Here is an 18,679-nt window from a genome sequence, read left to right as displayed (position 1 = left end):
CAGTGGTCATGTGGATATATATCATGTCATTGCTACAGGAAAAGAAATTCTAGAGCATTAGAAAATCAGTGCATTGCATGGTGGAAGATTTAACAAGTGAGTAATTCTTATTGTTTAATACAGTCCTATGAAAAAGTTTGGGCACCCCTATTAATCTTAATCATTTTTAGTTCTAAATATTTTGGTGTTTGCAGCAGCCATTTCAGTTTGATATATCTAATAACTGATGGACACAGTAATATTTCAGGATTGAAATGAGGTTTATTGTACTAGCAGAAAATGTGCAATATGCATTAAACCAAAATTTGACCGGAGCAAAAGTATGGGCACCTCAACAGAAAAGTGACATTAATATTTAGTAGATCCTCCTTTTGCAAAGATAAAAGCCTCTAGTCGCTTCCAGTAGCTTTTAATCAGTTCCTGGATCCTGGATGAAGGTATTTTGGATCATTCCTCTTTACAAAACAATTCAAGTTCAGTTAAGTTAGATGGTCGCCGAGCATGGACAGCCCGCTTCAAATCATCCCACAGATGTTCAATGATATTCAGGTCTGGGGACTGGGATGGCCATTCCAGAACATTGTAATTGTTCCTCTGCATGAATGCCTGAGTCGATTTGGAGCGGTGTTTTGGATCATTGTCTTGTTGAAATATCCATCCCCGGCGTAACTTCAACTTCGTCACTGATTCTTGAACATTATTCTCAAGAATCTGCTGATACTGTGTGGAATCCATGCGACCCTCAACTTTAACAAGATTCCCGGTGCCGGCATTGACCACACAGCCCCAAAGCATGATGGAACCTCCACCAAATTTTACAGTGGGTAGCAAGTGTTTTTCTTGGAATGCTGTTTTTTTTTGGATACTATGCATAACGCCTTTTTGTATGACCAAACAACTCAATCTTTGTTTCATCAGTCCACAGGACCTTCTTCCAAAATGAAGCTGGCTTAGCCAAATGTGCTTTTGCATACCTCAGGCGACTCTGTTTGTGGTGTGCTTGCAGAAACGGCTTCTTTCTCATCACTCTCCCATACAGCTTCTCCTTGTGCAAAGTGCGCTGTATTGTTGACCGATGCACAGTGACACCATCTGCAGCAAGATGATGCTGCAGCTCTTTGGAGGTGGTCTGTGGATTGTCCTTGACTGTTCTCACCATTCTTCTTCTCTGCCTTTCTGATATTTTTCTTGGCCTGCCACTTCTGGGCTTAACAAGAACTGTCCCTGTGGTCTTCCATTTCCTTACTATGTTCCTCACAGTGGAAACTGACAGGTTAAATCTCTGAGACAACTTTTTGTATCCTTCCCCTGAACAACTATGTTGAACAATCTTTGTTTTCAGATCATTTGAGAGCGGGCTGTCCATGCTCGGCGACTATCAAACTTAACTGAACTTGAATTGTTTTGTAAAGAGGAATGGTCCAAAATCCCTTCATCCAGGATCCAGGAACTGATTAAAAGCTACAGGAAGCGACTAGAGGCTGTTATCTTTGCAAAAGGAGGATCTACTAAATATTAATGTCACTTTTCTGTTGAGGTGCCCATACTTTTGCAACGGTCAAATTTTCGTTTAATGCATATTGCACATTTTCTGTTAGTACAATAAACCTCATTTCAATCCTGAAGTATTACTGTGTCCATCAGTTATTAGATATATCAAACTGAAATGGCTGCTGCAAACACCAAAATATTTAGAACTAAAAATTATTAAGATTAATAGGGGTGCCCAAACTTTTTCATAGGACTGTATATACTATTTCTTGTAGGTAGTCAAATTTCTGAAACTCAATCCTTTGAGACTAGTTTGCATAACTACAAGAAACATTACTCAGAATGAAATAGACCCCATGGACATGACTGAGTGAGCATCCATTGTGGGGCCCGTTGTGCAGCGGAATGCAGTTGGTTGACACTCGGAGTGACAAGTAGAAGCACTTCAGATTGTTATCTTTGGAGATCTATAAACTTTGCTTCCCTGTGTCTTCTTTGCCCTTTTATGCCTTTATACAGTGCCTTGCAAAAGTATTCATACTCCTTGAACTTTTTCACATTTTGTCACATTATAACCACAAACTTAAATGTATTTTCTTGAGATTTTAAGCAATAGCTCAACAACTATGTGCTATGTGTCATGGCTTGTTGCAGCCAATGGCTGTGATACTGTAGTGAGAACAATGGAGAGAATCCCAGCAGAAGACAGCACCATTTGTGGCTTATTTTGGAAACGTTGCCACTAGGTCAGGGATCAGCTACCTTCAGCACTCCAGCTACAACTCCCAGCCTGCAACATTTACATCCATGGAAGTTCCAAGAAAAGAAGAGGGAGCGTGTATGCTAGGAGTTGTAGTTTTACAGCAGCTGGAGTACAGAAGGTTGCCTACACCTGCATTACAGTATATTTCTCATGGACTGGAGGGCACTGAAGCTCTGGTAGTCCTCACCAGTATTTTTTTTATTTTTTTTTTTGAGTGCTTACATGCTGTATATCCATGTGACCATACAGTGAAACACTTCAGTAGTGTTTCTAGCATGTGCAGTATGTGAGTACTGTTGTCTGTTGTGACTTGTTGCAGTGGTCATGTGGATATATATCATGTCATTGCTACAGGAAAAGAAATTCTAGAGCATTAGAAAATCAGTGCATTGCATGGTGGAAGATTTAACAAGTGAGTAATTCTTATTGTTTAATATATACTATTTCTTGTAGGTAGTCAAATTTCTGAAACTCAATCCTTTGGGACTAGTTTGCATAACTACAAGAAACATTACTCGGAATGAAATAGACCCCATGGACATGACTGAGTGAGCATCCATTGTGGGGCCCGTTGTGCAGCGGAATGCAGTTGGTTGACACTCGGAGTGACAAGTAGAAGCACTTCAGATTGTTATCTTTGGAGATCTATAAACTTTGCTTCCCTGTGTCTTCTTTGCCCTTTTATGCCTTTATACAGTGCCTTGCAAAAGTATTCATACTCCTTGAACTTTTTCACATTTTGTCACCTTATAACCACAAACTTAAATGTATTTTCTTGAGATTTTAAGCAATAGCTCAACAACTATGTGCTATGTGTCATGGCTTGTTGCAGCCAATGGCTGTGATACTGTAGTGAGAACAAAGGAGAGAATCCCAGCAGAAGACAGCACCATTTGTGGCTTATTTTGGAAACGTTGCCACTAGGTCAGGGATCAGCTACCTTCGGCACTCCAGCTACACTCCAGGATCTGAAAAGATGCGTCTTTAGTTTGAGTTTGAAACTGTAGAAATTGGGAGTTAATCTGATTGTCCGAGGAAGAGCATTCCAGAGAAGTGGTGCAGCTCTGGAGAAGTCTTGTATACGAGCGTGGGAGGTTCTGATAATAGAGGATGTAAGTGTTAGGTCATTGAGTGAACGGAGAAGATGGGTTGGGCGGTAGACAGAGATGAGGGAGGAAATGTAGGGAGGTGCGGCATTATGGAGAGCCTTGTGGATGAGAGTGATAACTTTATATTTTATTCTATAATGAATAAGCAGCCAATGTAGTGACTGGAACAGACTGGAGGCATCGCTGTAGCGTCTAGACTGATAGATGAGCCTGGCCGCTGCATTCAGAATAGATTGTAGAGGGGAGAGTTTAGTGAGGGGAAGACCGATTAGTAAGGAGTTACAGTAGTCAAGGCGAGAATGAATCAGAGAGCTTCTGTGAACAATAATTTCAATGTCTTGCCACAGACACTCAATGGGATTTAGATCTGGACTTTGACTGGGCCATTCTTACACATAAATATTCTTTGATCTGAACCATTGCACTGTAGCTCTGGCTGTATGTTTAGGGTCATTGTCTTGCTGGAAGGTGAATCTCCTTCCCAATTTGAAGTCTTTCGCCACCACCAACAGATTTTTTTCCAGGATTGCCCTGTATCCATAAAGTCAAGGGGCATGAATACTTTTTTAAGCCTCAACACTTTTAGCACAACAGTGAAGATCAATTAAAGGGGTTATCGACTTTTTAAATTATGGCTTATTCTTAAGATGGGCAGATAATTTTAGAACAGTGCATTTCCAATTGTTGGAATCATAGCGCAGCATATAAACAGTGTCAGGAGCCCCACAGATCTAAAACTAATGTCTTATCTTAAGTCTTGAGTTTAAAAAAAAATGGATATCCTTTTTACCACTATTTGACTGACCTAAAAGAAATCAAGAGGTCATGTTTGCCTTTCTTAAGAGTCTCTGGTTATGGTTATCAGATTTTTGGTGTTCAGACATTGATCCAGGGATTTATTATAATAGATTGGAGCCAAAAAGGCAAACTTCCACTAACATGAGAAATGGCTTTTAATGGCTTTTACCTCAAGGGGTCGTTGCATTCCTCTGAATCAACATTGCTGCATAAGGGTCAGTTCACACGTGAAAACCGCCTAGCTTATTTGTGCGAGGTAAAAAACCTCGGGGAGTTTTTTTGACGCTGTTTTTTGCATTCCACGCGGTTTTTGACGAGGTTTTTGACGCGGTTTTCGCTAGCGGTTTTCGCTAGGGTTTTTTTTTCCTATATGTGCTATAGAAACTGCAGGCGAAAACCGCGCGGTTTTTTGCAAAAAACCGCGCGGTTATGTGTGCAAAAAACCGCGCGGTTTTTTACCGCGCGGTTTTCGCCTCCCATTCACTTCTATGCAATTCTTCAGGCGTTTTCCGCCTGAAGAAAGGTCATGTCGCTTCTTCAGGCGGAAAACTCTAGGAGGAAAAAAAAAGCTAGTGGTCTACATAGACCACCATGTTAAAGGAGAGGTTTTTGAAGCGAATTCCGCTGTCAAAAACCTCCCCTTTGCCCACGTGTGAACTAGCCCTAATAGACTGATTTACATAGACATATTTCTTTTTCAGGATTGCCAAGTATCATATTATGGTACTATGTATGTAGGAGTAAATGACCATGCTGCCTCTTACAATATACCCAACCTAGCTACTAAACCTCAGAAGGTATATTTCATATACAGGAGACCTTTGAGATATAGTGCATTATTTTAAAATTAAATAAGAACAATTCATTACTTCTCAGATGTATGTTCTTTACACTTATCTTTTAATATTGAGGTGACCAACACAATATATTGCACAGCAGCATTACTCTGGTGCAACAGAAGGAGGGAGGTTGGCGAGATAAATAATTTTTGGGGCATCGGGCAGGTACTGTTATGTGACAATACAAAACAAGTACACAGAGAAGTAAGTCCTTTATATTACTGAGGAGACCTAGTTTGCTATTTCGATAAGTGGATTCCCATGTAGTAGTGAAAGGGTTAGATTATCAGAGATCCTACACCTTTACCTTGGCACATGGAAGTGCTACATTGTTTACCTCTCGTGCTGTGTGTACTTGGGAGTTGTGTGTAAGGACATGACTAAGGTGTAGAGTATGCATGCGGTAGGGTGTGTGCTGCTTTATGGAGGAGACAAGACGGTGTGTTTAATGTGTCTGTAGTAAAATTTTAGACTACACCCCGTAGCTTTAGGAAAGCACTCTGTGCAATAATGAATACTATAGTGCTGGATGTATATTGGCACAGTATGATTCCTTAATAATATGTCAAGGGATGCATAATCTGACTTGTTACTTATTATCTCCTACATAGTCAGTTTTACAAATACAATAACAGATCCCGGTTCTGTATCAAGAGAACAACAGAGCTGTCATTTCAATCCTACTATTCTAAGTATAGATAAACTCTTCCCTGTGCGGCACTACTAAACTGACTTATTGTAATATGACTGTCCCACTGAAGACTCCTTATTGTGTTCACTGCTAAAGAAGGAAAATATTTAGAATTTTAATTTTAATGGCATAGTACTGGTATAATAATGTTAGAAAATAGTTTTCCATGAATATTGAGTTAAAATATACCCCTATCTGACCTACCCCTAGTGTGTCCTTAGGAGAGTTTTCCCATGAACAACACTTACCCCCTTTCCACAGGATAAGAAATAAGTGTCTGATATCTGAGAGTCCAATGGCTTGGGACAGTTAATGACTAGAGATGAGCGAACAGTAAAATGTTCGAGGTTCAATATTCGTTTCGAGTAGCCCCTCAATATTGGACTACTTGAATCGATTATCGAAGCCCATTATAGACTATGGGAGGAAAATGCTTGTTTCAGGGGTAGGCAACATTCGATCAAATTATACTTACTAAGTCCAAGAGTGAGGGTCGGGCTGGATCCTCCGAGCAGTCTTCTCCGTGCAGCGTCCCCGCAGCATCTTCTGGCTCTTCATTCACTCTGCCAGGCATCGGGCCTGGGCAGAGCTGACTGTGCATGCCCACACTACAAGCGGACATGCGCAGTCGGCTCTGCCCAGGCCTGATGCCTGGCAGAGTGAATGAAGATCCAGAAGACACCGCGGGGAAGCTGCACGGAGAAGACTTCTAAAGGTAGGAGAAGAACCAGCGTTGATTGGCCAACTGTATAGCATTCGACCAATCAATGCTGGTTCTGCATCGAACTTTTCCATTCGAACAGCGAGTGGTACTCGATCGAGTACGAGTATTTTGAATACCGTAGTATTCAATCGAATACCTACTCGATCGAATACTACTCGCTCATCTCTATTAATGACCATGAGAAGGGAGTGAACATAATGGTAGAGCACCAGGGTAACCATAAATATCATTGAGGGCTGATGAATATAGCTGCATTTGGGGAAACTCCATTTGAATGTTATTCATCAAATTCATCTAAAGCTGAAGATGTTTTTAGTGTTATTTACTATGGTACAATATTTATTATGATTTTTACCGAGGCTCTAACATCCTGCACTCAAAGACAAAAGTGGCATGGTTTTTACTTCATTTAATATACAACATTGGTTTGATTGATTCCGCTGAATTCTAACTAATGCTTTTGAATCTATGATAGAGCCCATTTAAGTTACAGTACTCCCAGTATACCACCCAGAAAATTGTGAACATAGTGAACCCGTAATCTCTCCAGACAGTATATTGCAGGTACAGCTGCAGTGTATCCAATATTACTAACCATAGCACCATGATACTTTGAGCGGCACTATACAGTTTGTACTCCTCTTACCTGCACCACTTATTATTTAGGATATCAGAATGTAGTCACATTGACACTTTTCAGAATGTAGCTCACTGTATTAATTACTAAATTATAAACATTGTACCTGTTATAAGAGGTCTGTATACAGAGTCTGAGCTAACAGTAAGGGTAGAGAAATAATTTACACATATATCTTGTAATTCTAAGTTCTCAGTTTACATGCCTTGTTCCAGCTAACAGAATAATTGGTTTTCTTACCCATCACATATAATCGCGGTTCATCCTTCATTTTAACAACAGCAATTTAAGAAATAAACACTAAACTTTGATTGCTTGTAATGGCCAACAAGACAACTATCCCTGTCCTCATAATTGAATTCATTCTTTTTTTTTTTCGTTTTCCTTAGGAGGATGCCCATCTTGGACACAATGATCATCTCTACATCCTTCTTAATATATTTTCTTTTTACTATATCATCCGTAAACTCAGCTTCTGAATCAGTACTTTTAGGATCATGTAAAGATTTGTGTTTGTGTGAAGAAAAAGATGGGTCTTTATTGATGAACTGTGAAGAAAAGGACATCACAACACTGTCGGAGATTGAGGCACCTCCTTCTCAATACTTAGAAATGAATCTTCTGAACAATGGCTTATACAAACTACACGTCAATGAATTTTCAGATTTCAGTCACTTGATATCTCTACACGTTGGTTTTAATAGTATTGTGGAGATTGAACCCGGGGCTTTCAATGACCTTCGTATACTTAAAAAGCTGCATATTAATCATAATTCTTTAGAAATACTACGAGAAAACACTTTTCTAGGACTAGAGAACTTAGAATTTCTTCAAGCAGACAACAATTTTATCACTACAATTGAAGCAAATACATTTAGCAAACTTAACAGATTGAAAGTGCTTATACTCAACGATAATGCTATTCATTTCTTACCTGCAAATATTTTTCGCTTTGTGCCCTTGACACACTTGGACTTAAGAGGAAATCACTTACAGAATCTTCCTTATGTGGGATTTTTAGAACACATTGGAAGAATTATTGAACTTCAGTTAGAAGACAACAGATGGGTTTGCAACTGTGACTTATTGCAACTAAAGATATGGCTTGAGAATATGCCTCGGCAATCTACCATAGGTGATGTGGTCTGTTTCAGTCCTAGCGATTTGAAGGGTGTTGTCCTTCGGAAACTGAAAAAAGAAATGTTCTGTGTCACAACTCCTAGTAGTGATCTTGAAGAGCCTTCAGTACCCTTGTCTTTGTTAGGTACAGCATCAATAAACGATGGACGGCTACCAACTAAGGTAACTTCACTTCAAAAAAATCCAACCAAGGAAACATTTATTGTCACAAAAGCAACAACCATTCTTCCAAGTATATATTGCCCGATCCCATGCCATTGTTCTATTTACAGTATTTCTGGTACTTTGATTCACTGTCAGGAGCGAAATATTGAAAGCATGTCTGATCTAGAACCTCCACCACTAAATCCAAGGAAGTTAATTTTAGCTGGAAACATTATCCATAGGATTTACAAATCAGATTTTACAGAATATGGCACCTTAGAAATGCTTCACCTTGGCAATAATCAGATTGAAATGATTCAAGAAGAATCCTTTCAAAATTTGACCAAATTACAGAAATTGTATTTAAATGGAAATAATCTGAGAAAGTTAAACTCTGGCACATTCACAGGATTGTTGAGCACTGAGTACTTGTATCTGGAGTACAATGCCATCAATGAGATCTCATCTGGAACATTTTCTGTGATGCCAAAACTCAAGGTGCTTTATCTAAACAACAACCTTCTAAAAACATTACCCGAACATGTATTTTCTGGAGTTCCATTAACAAAACTTAATCTTAAGTCTAACCAGTTTGTCAACATTCCTTTGAACATTTTGGAGGATCTGATTTTGCTGACGCAGATTGACTTACAAGAAAATCCTTGGGACTGTACATGCAATTTAACTGGTCTTCAGAAATGGATACAGATATATAAAATGGCTATTATAAGTGATGTTTTTTGTCAGTCGCCTAAAGAACTAGCAAAGATGGAGCTGAAAATCCTTGATAAAGAAGATCTATGTCCTGAGGTTATAAATAACCAAGCACTGCCAACACAACTGAGTCTAAATAATTTTACACCAACGACCAGTAGTAAAGTTGATAACATATTGAAATCCCTTTCAGATTATATACCATTGTCGGTTTTAATACTTGGACTTCTAATTATCTTAATCACTGCTGTGCTGTGCTCCGCTGGGATAATCGTTCTTGTCATACATAGGAAACGACGATACAAGAAGAAACAGGAAAATGGACAGATTAGAGAAAGTAGCCCTGTTCATATCCAGTATAGCATGTACGGTCATAAAACAACCCATCATATGACAGAAAGACCAGGCTCTGTTCTTTGTGAGCAAAGGCTTTCAAATCCAATAGTTCAGGTTTATCAGACACCCCCATTTACACCAAAACATGTAGAGCAAAGCCAAGAGGAAGACAATGAGCTTAGTGACCCAAAGAAAATAACTAGTAGCTTCCTAGAAAAGGAAAATAATTCACTGCAAGCGACTCCAAATATAAAGTTCACTGATCCATCGGCAGATTTTGTGTCTTTCCAGGATGCGAGCTATCTTTATAGAAACCTTATTGAAAAAGAAAGGCAGATGCAACAGCTTGGCATTGCCGAGTATCTGAGAAAAAATATCGCTCATCTGCAACCCAATTTAGAAACCCGTTACCCTGCAACTCGTGAAGAGGTAAACTTAATGGAAACACTAATGTACACAAGGCCAAGGAAAGTACTGGTAGAACAAACCAAAAACGAATATTTCGAGCTCAAAGCGAATCTCAATTCAGAGCCTGACTACCTTGAAGTTCTGGAGCAACAGACATAACCTATTGATCTTTACAATGTAGAGCGATACAATTGCGAACTTGAACTGTTATGGTAAGATGAAGTGCCTCACTGAACTGTCTTAAAAGATATTCATGTACAAACTCAGGGATATATGGATTTCTGGATTTACTGTATACTGTAAATTGTGTAAATATTTTGTTGATATATTATGTTATTTATAGCTTATAAACAGGAAAAATCAATTGGAATAGTTAATATTTGATCATTTTATTGACAAAAATCCTTTCACGTTGTGAAAATGCAGCTTTTTTTGTTGCAGATTCAGCTGCGGTTTTTTGACTCAAAGGCAAGAATGACTTCAAAAGGAATGGGAAATATATAGGAAGTTTTTTTTACTTCCCCCTTCCGCTCAATCCACTCCTGGCTTTGGTTCAAAAAAATGCAGCAAAATCTGCAACAAAAAAAGCAGAGTTTCCGCAATGTGGGGCCATAGTGGTCAAATAAAAGAGAAATTAAAGAGCATCGGAATAAAAGCCCTATTAAAATTACAGATTTTTTTTTTTGATACTATCTCCAAGATGAAGGTGAAGGTTAGGCTACGTTAACCTCTGTGTCAGAGTGTTTGGAGTCTGCGTCGGAGTACGAAAAGTCTTGCACACATGACTTTTTCATCTTTGCTTTCAGAAAACAATGGACACCCAACCCGATTCAAGATAAATCCTGAGATGTTTGCCCATCTCTAGTCAGAACATTCTTCTAACATAATCATACATTTCATTCTTTTTATTCTTTTACTGGTCGTAAGCGATGAGAATTGGGTTGCCTCATGTACAATTATTGTAAAGCATATTCTGTAAATGAAGAAAGTTATATCAATAGGTTTCAGTGACGTTTCTGCTATAAACACACAGACTCGTATACACTACATAAACACCTACAGTATCTCATGTATAGTTTGACTTATATATAATGCACTTGTGTGTGCTTGTTCATTTTGTTTGTATGAATGTAAATATTTTATATATGTAAATACTTTCTTCATTGTAAACACTAACAATGGCTAAATTGTTAACATGATAGCTTTTTGATTGTACAGTAATGTATTTCCATGTGTAAATACCATATCTTGTATTGATATCAGTCATGTGTTTCCAGAAAATATAAGTACGTTCATGTTATTCAATAGTCTTATAGTCGTAAATACTCATCCACTACTTTGAGATGTCACAAAATTTATTTTGAAATGAATTGCAGTGTAATGCACTAAAGCTTTATTTTACAGCAAAAGTTAAAGAGGTTACTTGTAAACTATTTATTGTCTGTTTTATACATTTTCTCACAAATATATACTGTATTGGAGTGCCTTTACAAAACTACAAATAAATAAGTTCCATATAATAAAATAATTATTTATCTTCTTTATATTTAACTTGTTATTAACAAAATAAACTAATAGTTTATTAATGTAGTTTTGGATTAATAGAACATGAAGTAAGATCAAAGTCACACATGCGGTTTTGTGAGCCAATGCCAAGAGTAGATGGTAAGAGAAAGAAAAATATGTTGGAAAGACTGAAACTTAGGCTTTTGTTTATATACACTTAATCCTGCTATACAATCTGCCACAAAAAGACTGTGTGTGATTACAGCCTAAAAGCCTTATAAAAACAGTCCCTTGGGGCATAGTTTATAGTGTACTGATGGACACATAGAGAAAGCTCAATGCTGAGTCCACATACAGTATCACATATCAGCCCACTGGAGGCATATTAGGGCAAGTTCACACAGGGCTTTTTGAAGGCTGCCTCAGGTTCTGGTCCAAAATACGGGTAGCTGTGACTGGATGCCAGTGCAGTGCATTGGCATCCAGTTGCGCACTGCACTCCAGATTAGGCCCAAATGAATGGGCCTAGTCGGGAGGGAGTGTCTTCAGGCCTCAAAATCCTGGCCAAAAAAACCCCTGTGAACTTACCCTTAAAGAGGTTTTCTGGGCTTAACAAATTGATGACCTATCCTAAGTGTATCAGTCATCAATATCAAATTAGTGGGGGTCCAGTACCCAGCACCACCATCTATTAGCTGTTCTCTGCAGCGGATAGACAGAGAATGGAGCAGGAATCTGACAGCTATGTCAGTGTGTAGGAGTGAGACCAGTTTTCTGAAAATCAACTCCCAATCGCCTGAATTTTTAAGCTGCAGTCTTGGTTCAGCCCTTACACAGAGAGCAGTCCTTTCTCTTTTCTGCTCTTTGTTTTGCTATTTATAAGAGAACTGCGAACGGCTGATTAATGGTGATCTTGGGTGTCAGACCCTACCAATTTCATATTGCTGAATTATCCATAGGATAGGTCATCAATGTTTTGAGTCCAAAAAAAACCTTTAAACCACTGTAATTACCTACTAATATTGTCCAACCTTTACTAATTGGTGAGCTGACTAGAAAGAATGGTCCTAAAACAGGCATGCTGGATTACTAATTTCATAAGAAAGTCAGGATCTCTGCATTACAGCTGGTCCTCATGACTACATTCCTCTGAGACTAAGAGGAGATGAGACCAACACAAGAAACAGAGCCTGTCTACACTTAGACTTCTCCATTTGCTAAAAAGGCCAGCATGTAAATGCATCACATTGGATGATATTGCCACTACTGCTGTAGATGACTGAGAAGTATTCTTCAAAGCAGATGTGGGCTTGCTCTCGCTTTCTCAACATCTTATAAGCCTGTCACAGAAAGAACCATGAAAATCCTAATTTACCTGCTGGAAAACATTGATCCAGACTGGGAAAAATGATGCACCGTCCATTTGATAGTAAAGGAAAGAAAGTTGTGCTCAGAAATTGGTAGGCAAGCGTTAATAAAGTCAGAGACAGAGCAGAGCTGCAAGAAGACCAGATCAAGGACATTACCGCCTTTGTGTGCAGGAGAAGTAGTAAGCTGTGAGAGACCAAGAAAGGTGGTTAGAGATAGCAAGTGAGAGGAAAATGGGGAGACAGGGATGTTAATGAGAATGTAAAAGGGATTCTACCATTAAAAACTTTTTTTTTGTAGATAAGACGTCGGAATAGAAAGGCTATTCATCTCTTACCTTTAGAACGCCTTGCTGTTCCTTAGAAATACCAGTTTTTACTGGTATGAAAATTAGTTCTCTCGCAGCAATGGAGGCGGGCCCCAGTGCTGGAAATGTGATGGGGGTGTCCCCACTGCTGCTCGAAAACAGGCTCCAGCGACGCCTCTATCGTCTGCTGGATTCTCCCCTTCTTTCTTCGTCTTTCTTCGACATCACCTCCGACGCCTGCGCAGTTGGCTCTGCCAATGAGACACTAGTAGAGCTGCCATAGTTCCGATGCCGCAATTGCACGCATGCGCAGTCGGCTCAACTAGTGTCTCACTGGTAGAGCCAACTGCGCATGTATGCCGGCTCCCATAGAAAGCAATGAGATCTGTTTTAAATGCCACTGATTCGGAATGTTTACACGTTCAGAATCAGCGAGCGTATACTCCGTGTGAAGGATGAAGCAGATGGGTACATTATTTGGGAGATCGTCTAATTTGTTGCACAGAAGCACAAGGTGGGTTAAAGTGGTTGAGGAAGGTGAAAAGAGAGTGGGAGCTGCACACAGGTAAGTGAAGGAGAAACTGACTGATGTGTATAGATGTAACAGAAGGTGAGGATGGGCGGTAAGTTTGTAAAAAAGCAACAAATAGAATAAAAATGAATGAAGTGAACATGTTGAAACAATTGTCAAATGTAGAAACTTACAGATTTTATAGTACGATTATGTTGATGAACTGTCTTCTGCCCTGTCTAACTGCCATGTTTAATTGTAGCTTAAACACACTTGTAGCGGCTTGAAGACAGACCTCTATGTTCGTGTCACAATAACATTACATTTAGGGCTTTCTGGACAAGATCATTCCACTACAATTGGTTAACTACCTGCAATTGATATTAATGCACAATTTCTCTGACGTTAGAATTTATTGTGAACACCAGATAGCTGAAGCAAAATCTGATCCAAAATATGTGTGAACAGACTTTTTTGCATGTGCGTTTTTTTTTATCATGCCAATGAATGCCTCTCTCAAGAAACTAGGAAGAAGACACTTCCATAGCCTCACTCTGTCATACAGATGTTTCCTGACTTAATGGCAGCAGCCAACAAGCCTGCAAATCCCTGATGTTTATAGTCAAAACTCTTCAAGAAAGGGAAATCAAAAACAAATTGAGCGTCCTCACAAAATGGAGACATCTACACTGCATCTAGAGTAGAAGAAGAAGAAAAAAATGATCCAAAGGGAGAATGTTCAGAATCACCCATAAGGCTCTTAACCATCTACCTCAATACCCAGCAAAGTATAAGATCAATGGATGGTGGTTGAGTAAAAAAGGAATGACTTATGAGCATCTTATGGCTTATTCCAATTAGCCTACCATCAGTTTAATTACAAAAATTAATACAAAAGATTATTCACAAGTGGGCTCATTAACTTCCCATTAGATACAATTGCATCCTGCTAAAGTATAACTATTGCATTTATGTTTTGCATGTATTAGGTTTATTTCTGTCCTACGTCGTAGCCCCCCTACTGAATAACCAAGTCTATGGTCTACACATTTAACAGCCTCCACACGTATTACTACAAGGCTAAATTGCCCATAAAAATGAAATTATTTTGGAAAGAATTCTAGTGCTAAACTGTGATTTGTTATTTGCACAAGAGACCATTTCCTCAAAGAGTGAGAGAAAAAATTGGCTACATCACAACTTTCCCAAATGTATTTATCTTCTATGTCAAGAAAGAGGAGTCCTGGGTGGTATAAAAAAAATACTGTGATCTTCAACCCTATCTGCACTATTTGTCACATACAAGGAAGACGTATATGTTCTACTTCTCTAAGAACGTAATAGCATAAAATTCATTTTAGTTAATGTTTACAAACAACAAGAAAAATTATTTCCTGGCTAAAACACTCTTCAAAATTGGGAAAGTAACAGGAAAAAACAGTAATCAAAAAACTTCCTCATCCACATTTTCATCCACCATATATGGCCTTATTATTAAAGGGATTGTCCAGGATAAAATTAAATCCCTACGCCAAACTAAATACCCTCCTACTTCCTAAATAACATACTTTATCAAGAATGTATAGTTACATACAGTCCTATGAAAAAGTTTGGGCACCCCTATTAATCTTAATCATTTTTAGTTCTAAATATTTTGGTGTTTGCAACAGCCATTTCAGTTTGATATATCTAATAACTGATGGACACAGTAATATTTCAGGATTGAAATGAGGTTTATTGTACTAACAGAAAATGTGCAATATGCATCAAACCAAAATTTGACTGGTGCAAAAGTATGGGCACCTCAACAGAAAAGTGACATTAATATTTAGTAGATCCTCCTTTTGCAAAGATAACAGCCTCTAGTCGCTTCCTGTAGCTTTTAATCAGTTCCTGGATCCTGGATGAAGGTATTTTGGACCATTCCTCTTTACAAAACAATTCAAGTTCAGTTAAGTTCGATGGTCACCGAGCATGGACAGCTCGCTTCAAATCATCCCACAGATGTTCAATGATATTCAGGTCTGGGGACTGGGATGGCCATTCCAGAACATTGTAATTGTTCCTCTGCATGAATGCAGAGTCGATTTGGAGCGGTGTTTTGGATCATTGTCTTGCTGAAATATCCATCCCCGGCGTAACTTCAACTTCGTCACTGATTCTTGAACATTATTCTCAAGAATCTGCTGATACTGAGTGGAATCCATGCGACTCTCAACTTTAACAAGATTCCTGGTGCCGGCATTGGCCACACAGCCCCAAAGCATGATGGAACCTCCACCAAATTTTACAGTGGGTAGCAAGTGTTTTTCGTGTAATGCTGTTTTTTTTTGGACTCCATGCATAACGCCTTTTTGTATGACCAAAAAACTCAATCTTTGTTTCATCAGTCCACAGGACCTTCTTCCAAAATGAAGCTGGCTTGTCAAAATGTGCATTTGCATACCTCAGGCGACTCTATTTGTGGCGTGGTTGCAGAAACAGCTTCTTTCTCATCACTCTCTAATACAGCTTCTGATTGTGCAAAGTGCGCTCTATTGTTGACCGATGCACAGTGACACCATCTGCAGCAAGATGATGCTGCAGCTCTTTGGAGGTGGTCTGTGGATTGTCCTTGACTGTTCTCACCATTCTTCTTCCCTGCCTTTCTGATATTTTTCTTGGCCTGCCACTTCTGGGCTTAACAAGAACTGTCCCTGTGGTCTTCCATTTCCTTACTATGTTCCTCACAGTGGAAACTGACAGATTAAATCTCTGAGACAACTTTTTGTATCCTTCCCCTGAACAACTATGTTGAACAATCTTTGTTTTCAGATCATTTGAGAGTTGTTTTGAGTAGCCCATGATGCCACTCTTCAGAGGAGATTCAAATAGGAGAACAACTTGCAATTGGCCACCTTAAATATCTTTTCTCATGATTGGATACACCTGGTTATGAAGTTCAAAGCTCAGTGAGCTTACAAAACCAATTTTGTGCTTCAGTAAGTTAGTAAAAAGTAGTTAGGAGTATTCAAATCAATAAAATTATAAGGGTGCCCATACTTTTGCACTGGTCAAATTTTGGTTTAATGCATATTGCACATTTTCTGTTAGTACAATAAACCTCATTTCAATCCTGAAATATTACTGTGTCCATCAGTTATTAGATATATCAAACTGAAATGGCTGCTGCAAACACCAAAATATTTAGAACTAAAAATGATTAAGATTAATAGGGGTGCCCAAACTTTTTCATAGGACTGTATATAGCAGTCATGTGGCCACCCCAGGGAAATTTGCTGGTTATCTGGTGATGATCCCTTTCTCTGCTTCCGGAATCGGAATGTCACTACTACTCCCCCCCATCTACTCCATCATACTTACCTCTCTTCCTTCCAGGCTTCTTCCTGTGGGATGGCTCCTCCCTGTTTTCTGACTGCTGGTGCGTGCTATAGACCCAACACTGCTCAGTTCAGCCGATAATCCATTTCTACTGCACAGACTTGGGAACAGCATCAGAGACCTGTGCAGTAGAGGTGGATCGTCAGCTACAGTGCTGGGTCTATAGCAAGCGCCGGCAATCGAAAAAGAAGGATGAGCCATCCCGCAGGAGGAAGACTGAAGAGAAGATAGGTAAGTATGACAATACAGGAATGGGGGAGGCTGAGTTAGTTTGAAAGAGCCAGTAGTGGGCGAGATAGCTAGAGATAAAGGGAGGGAGACAGGACAGAGAGGTGAGGTGAGAGGGAGTTAGTGTGGAAGTTACACAGCAAAAAGCTGAACCTAGTAAACAAATGCAGAAGATACCAGGTGTTCTCAAAGACATCCAGAAATTACTAAAAACAATGCAAAAAGTATTTAGGTGCATGTATTAACCCATTGGTAGGCACTAACAGAAATAAAAAAAATTAAAAAAACAAACTTTTTTTTGCCCATAAAACACCTTTAAGACTGGATCTACCTGGTTCTTCTACTCATCGTGACACAATGCATGCTACAGAACAAATATGTTTCTTTACAAACAGACAAGACAGATAACATCAAAATGAGGTAAATCACCCTGTCAAATCATACCCTTATTTCTATTGAGGTTCCATAACAATTTACAAAATCCCCAGCTCACATATTACACTCAAACAAACATACCACAAACCACCAAATGCACTCCAGAAAGGTCAATTATGATCTTAAGGAGTATTATAAATGAGTGAGTTTTTTGGTCAGGAATTTGGTCAGGAATCCGCCTCAAAATCATCCTCCAAAAAAAGCCTCCCAATAGAACTGTATTGGGAGGCTTTTTTTGGAGGCTGATTTTGAGGCGGATTCCTGACCAAATTCCTAACCAAAAAAAAATGTGAAATCAGCCTAAGAAACAGCTATTTCCTGACTGCAGAGAGTCTGTATAGTGGTGTAGAATACTATGCCTTGCAGTAACATACATAGGGAGTCTGCTATGATAGTGAAACAATACTGTGAGTCAGTATGACATGCACATGGCAGGCGTCGCTCCTAGAACAAATGCACACTTCACTTATTTGGCCAGTTATGGGACCAGACCTGACCAAATAACTCAAGTGTAAATTCAGTCTTATAGGTCAATGTTAGTGTCAGGTATAAAGAACTGTGCAGAGGCTCAAGATCCTACTATAGTATGAAAGAGCGCACTTCTTTAACACTGTTGTCTATTGATTCCACATAGATGTCTACAGAACCTGTTCTATTAAACGTATATACAAGTAGAGCCCCCCTGACAGAGTGGAGAGGGTGTTAGAGTAGTGGAAGGAGCCGGCCCAGTTTCCAAAGGGAGTTTTACCTTGTCCAGCCTCAAGCATAATGTCCGACAGGGAGTTCAATGCTGCCACAGGCATTGTAAACAGTCTATCGCTAGCATGGTAAAAATTACTATTGTCAAAATGAATCAGACACGGTTCATGAGGATTTTTACACACCTCCAGCTGATGCCTTTGAATAGAACTGTCACTGTCTCACTGTATATTATTTGATTTTTTCAAGTCATAAACAGCCATTTATTGTGACCCAGTCCATCATATTATTACATACTTTGCTGTCACTCACATTGCTACAGATACCCCCTCTGCCACAACTCTGCCAGACGTGTCCTGTGGCCTGGTCTATCATATTCTACTATAGCACAATTTTAGTGCACAGTGTTGGCATTAAAAAAAAAAAACACTGAATGGAATTATATCTCAA

At 39.1% G+C, this 18,679-nt stretch overlaps 1 protein-coding gene across 1 annotated transcript in view; it reads left to right on the top strand.

Annotated features, from left to right (window-relative positions):
* Positions 1-10,073, top strand: part of SLITRK6 (SLIT and NTRK like family member 6) — a 35,902-nt gene extending 25,829 nt beyond the window's left edge. The window contains exon 2 of the mRNA XM_075265332.1: positions 7,442-10,073. Coding sequence (XP_075121433.1) covers positions 7,446-9,953 — 2,508 coding nt within the window. The 5' untranslated portion in view covers positions 7,442-7,445 and the 3' untranslated portion in view covers positions 9,954-10,073. The remainder of the gene's footprint in view (positions 1-7,441) is intronic.
* The last annotated feature ends 8,606 nt before the right edge of the window (positions 10,074-18,679 follow it).

Source organism: Leptodactylus fuscus, chromosome 2 (genome assembly GCF_031893055.1).
Source record: "Leptodactylus fuscus isolate aLepFus1 chromosome 2, aLepFus1.hap2, whole genome shotgun sequence".
Taxonomy (NCBI): domain Eukaryota; kingdom Metazoa; phylum Chordata; class Amphibia; order Anura; family Leptodactylidae; genus Leptodactylus; species Leptodactylus fuscus.
This window is presented reverse-complemented; position numbering and strand designations above follow the sequence as displayed.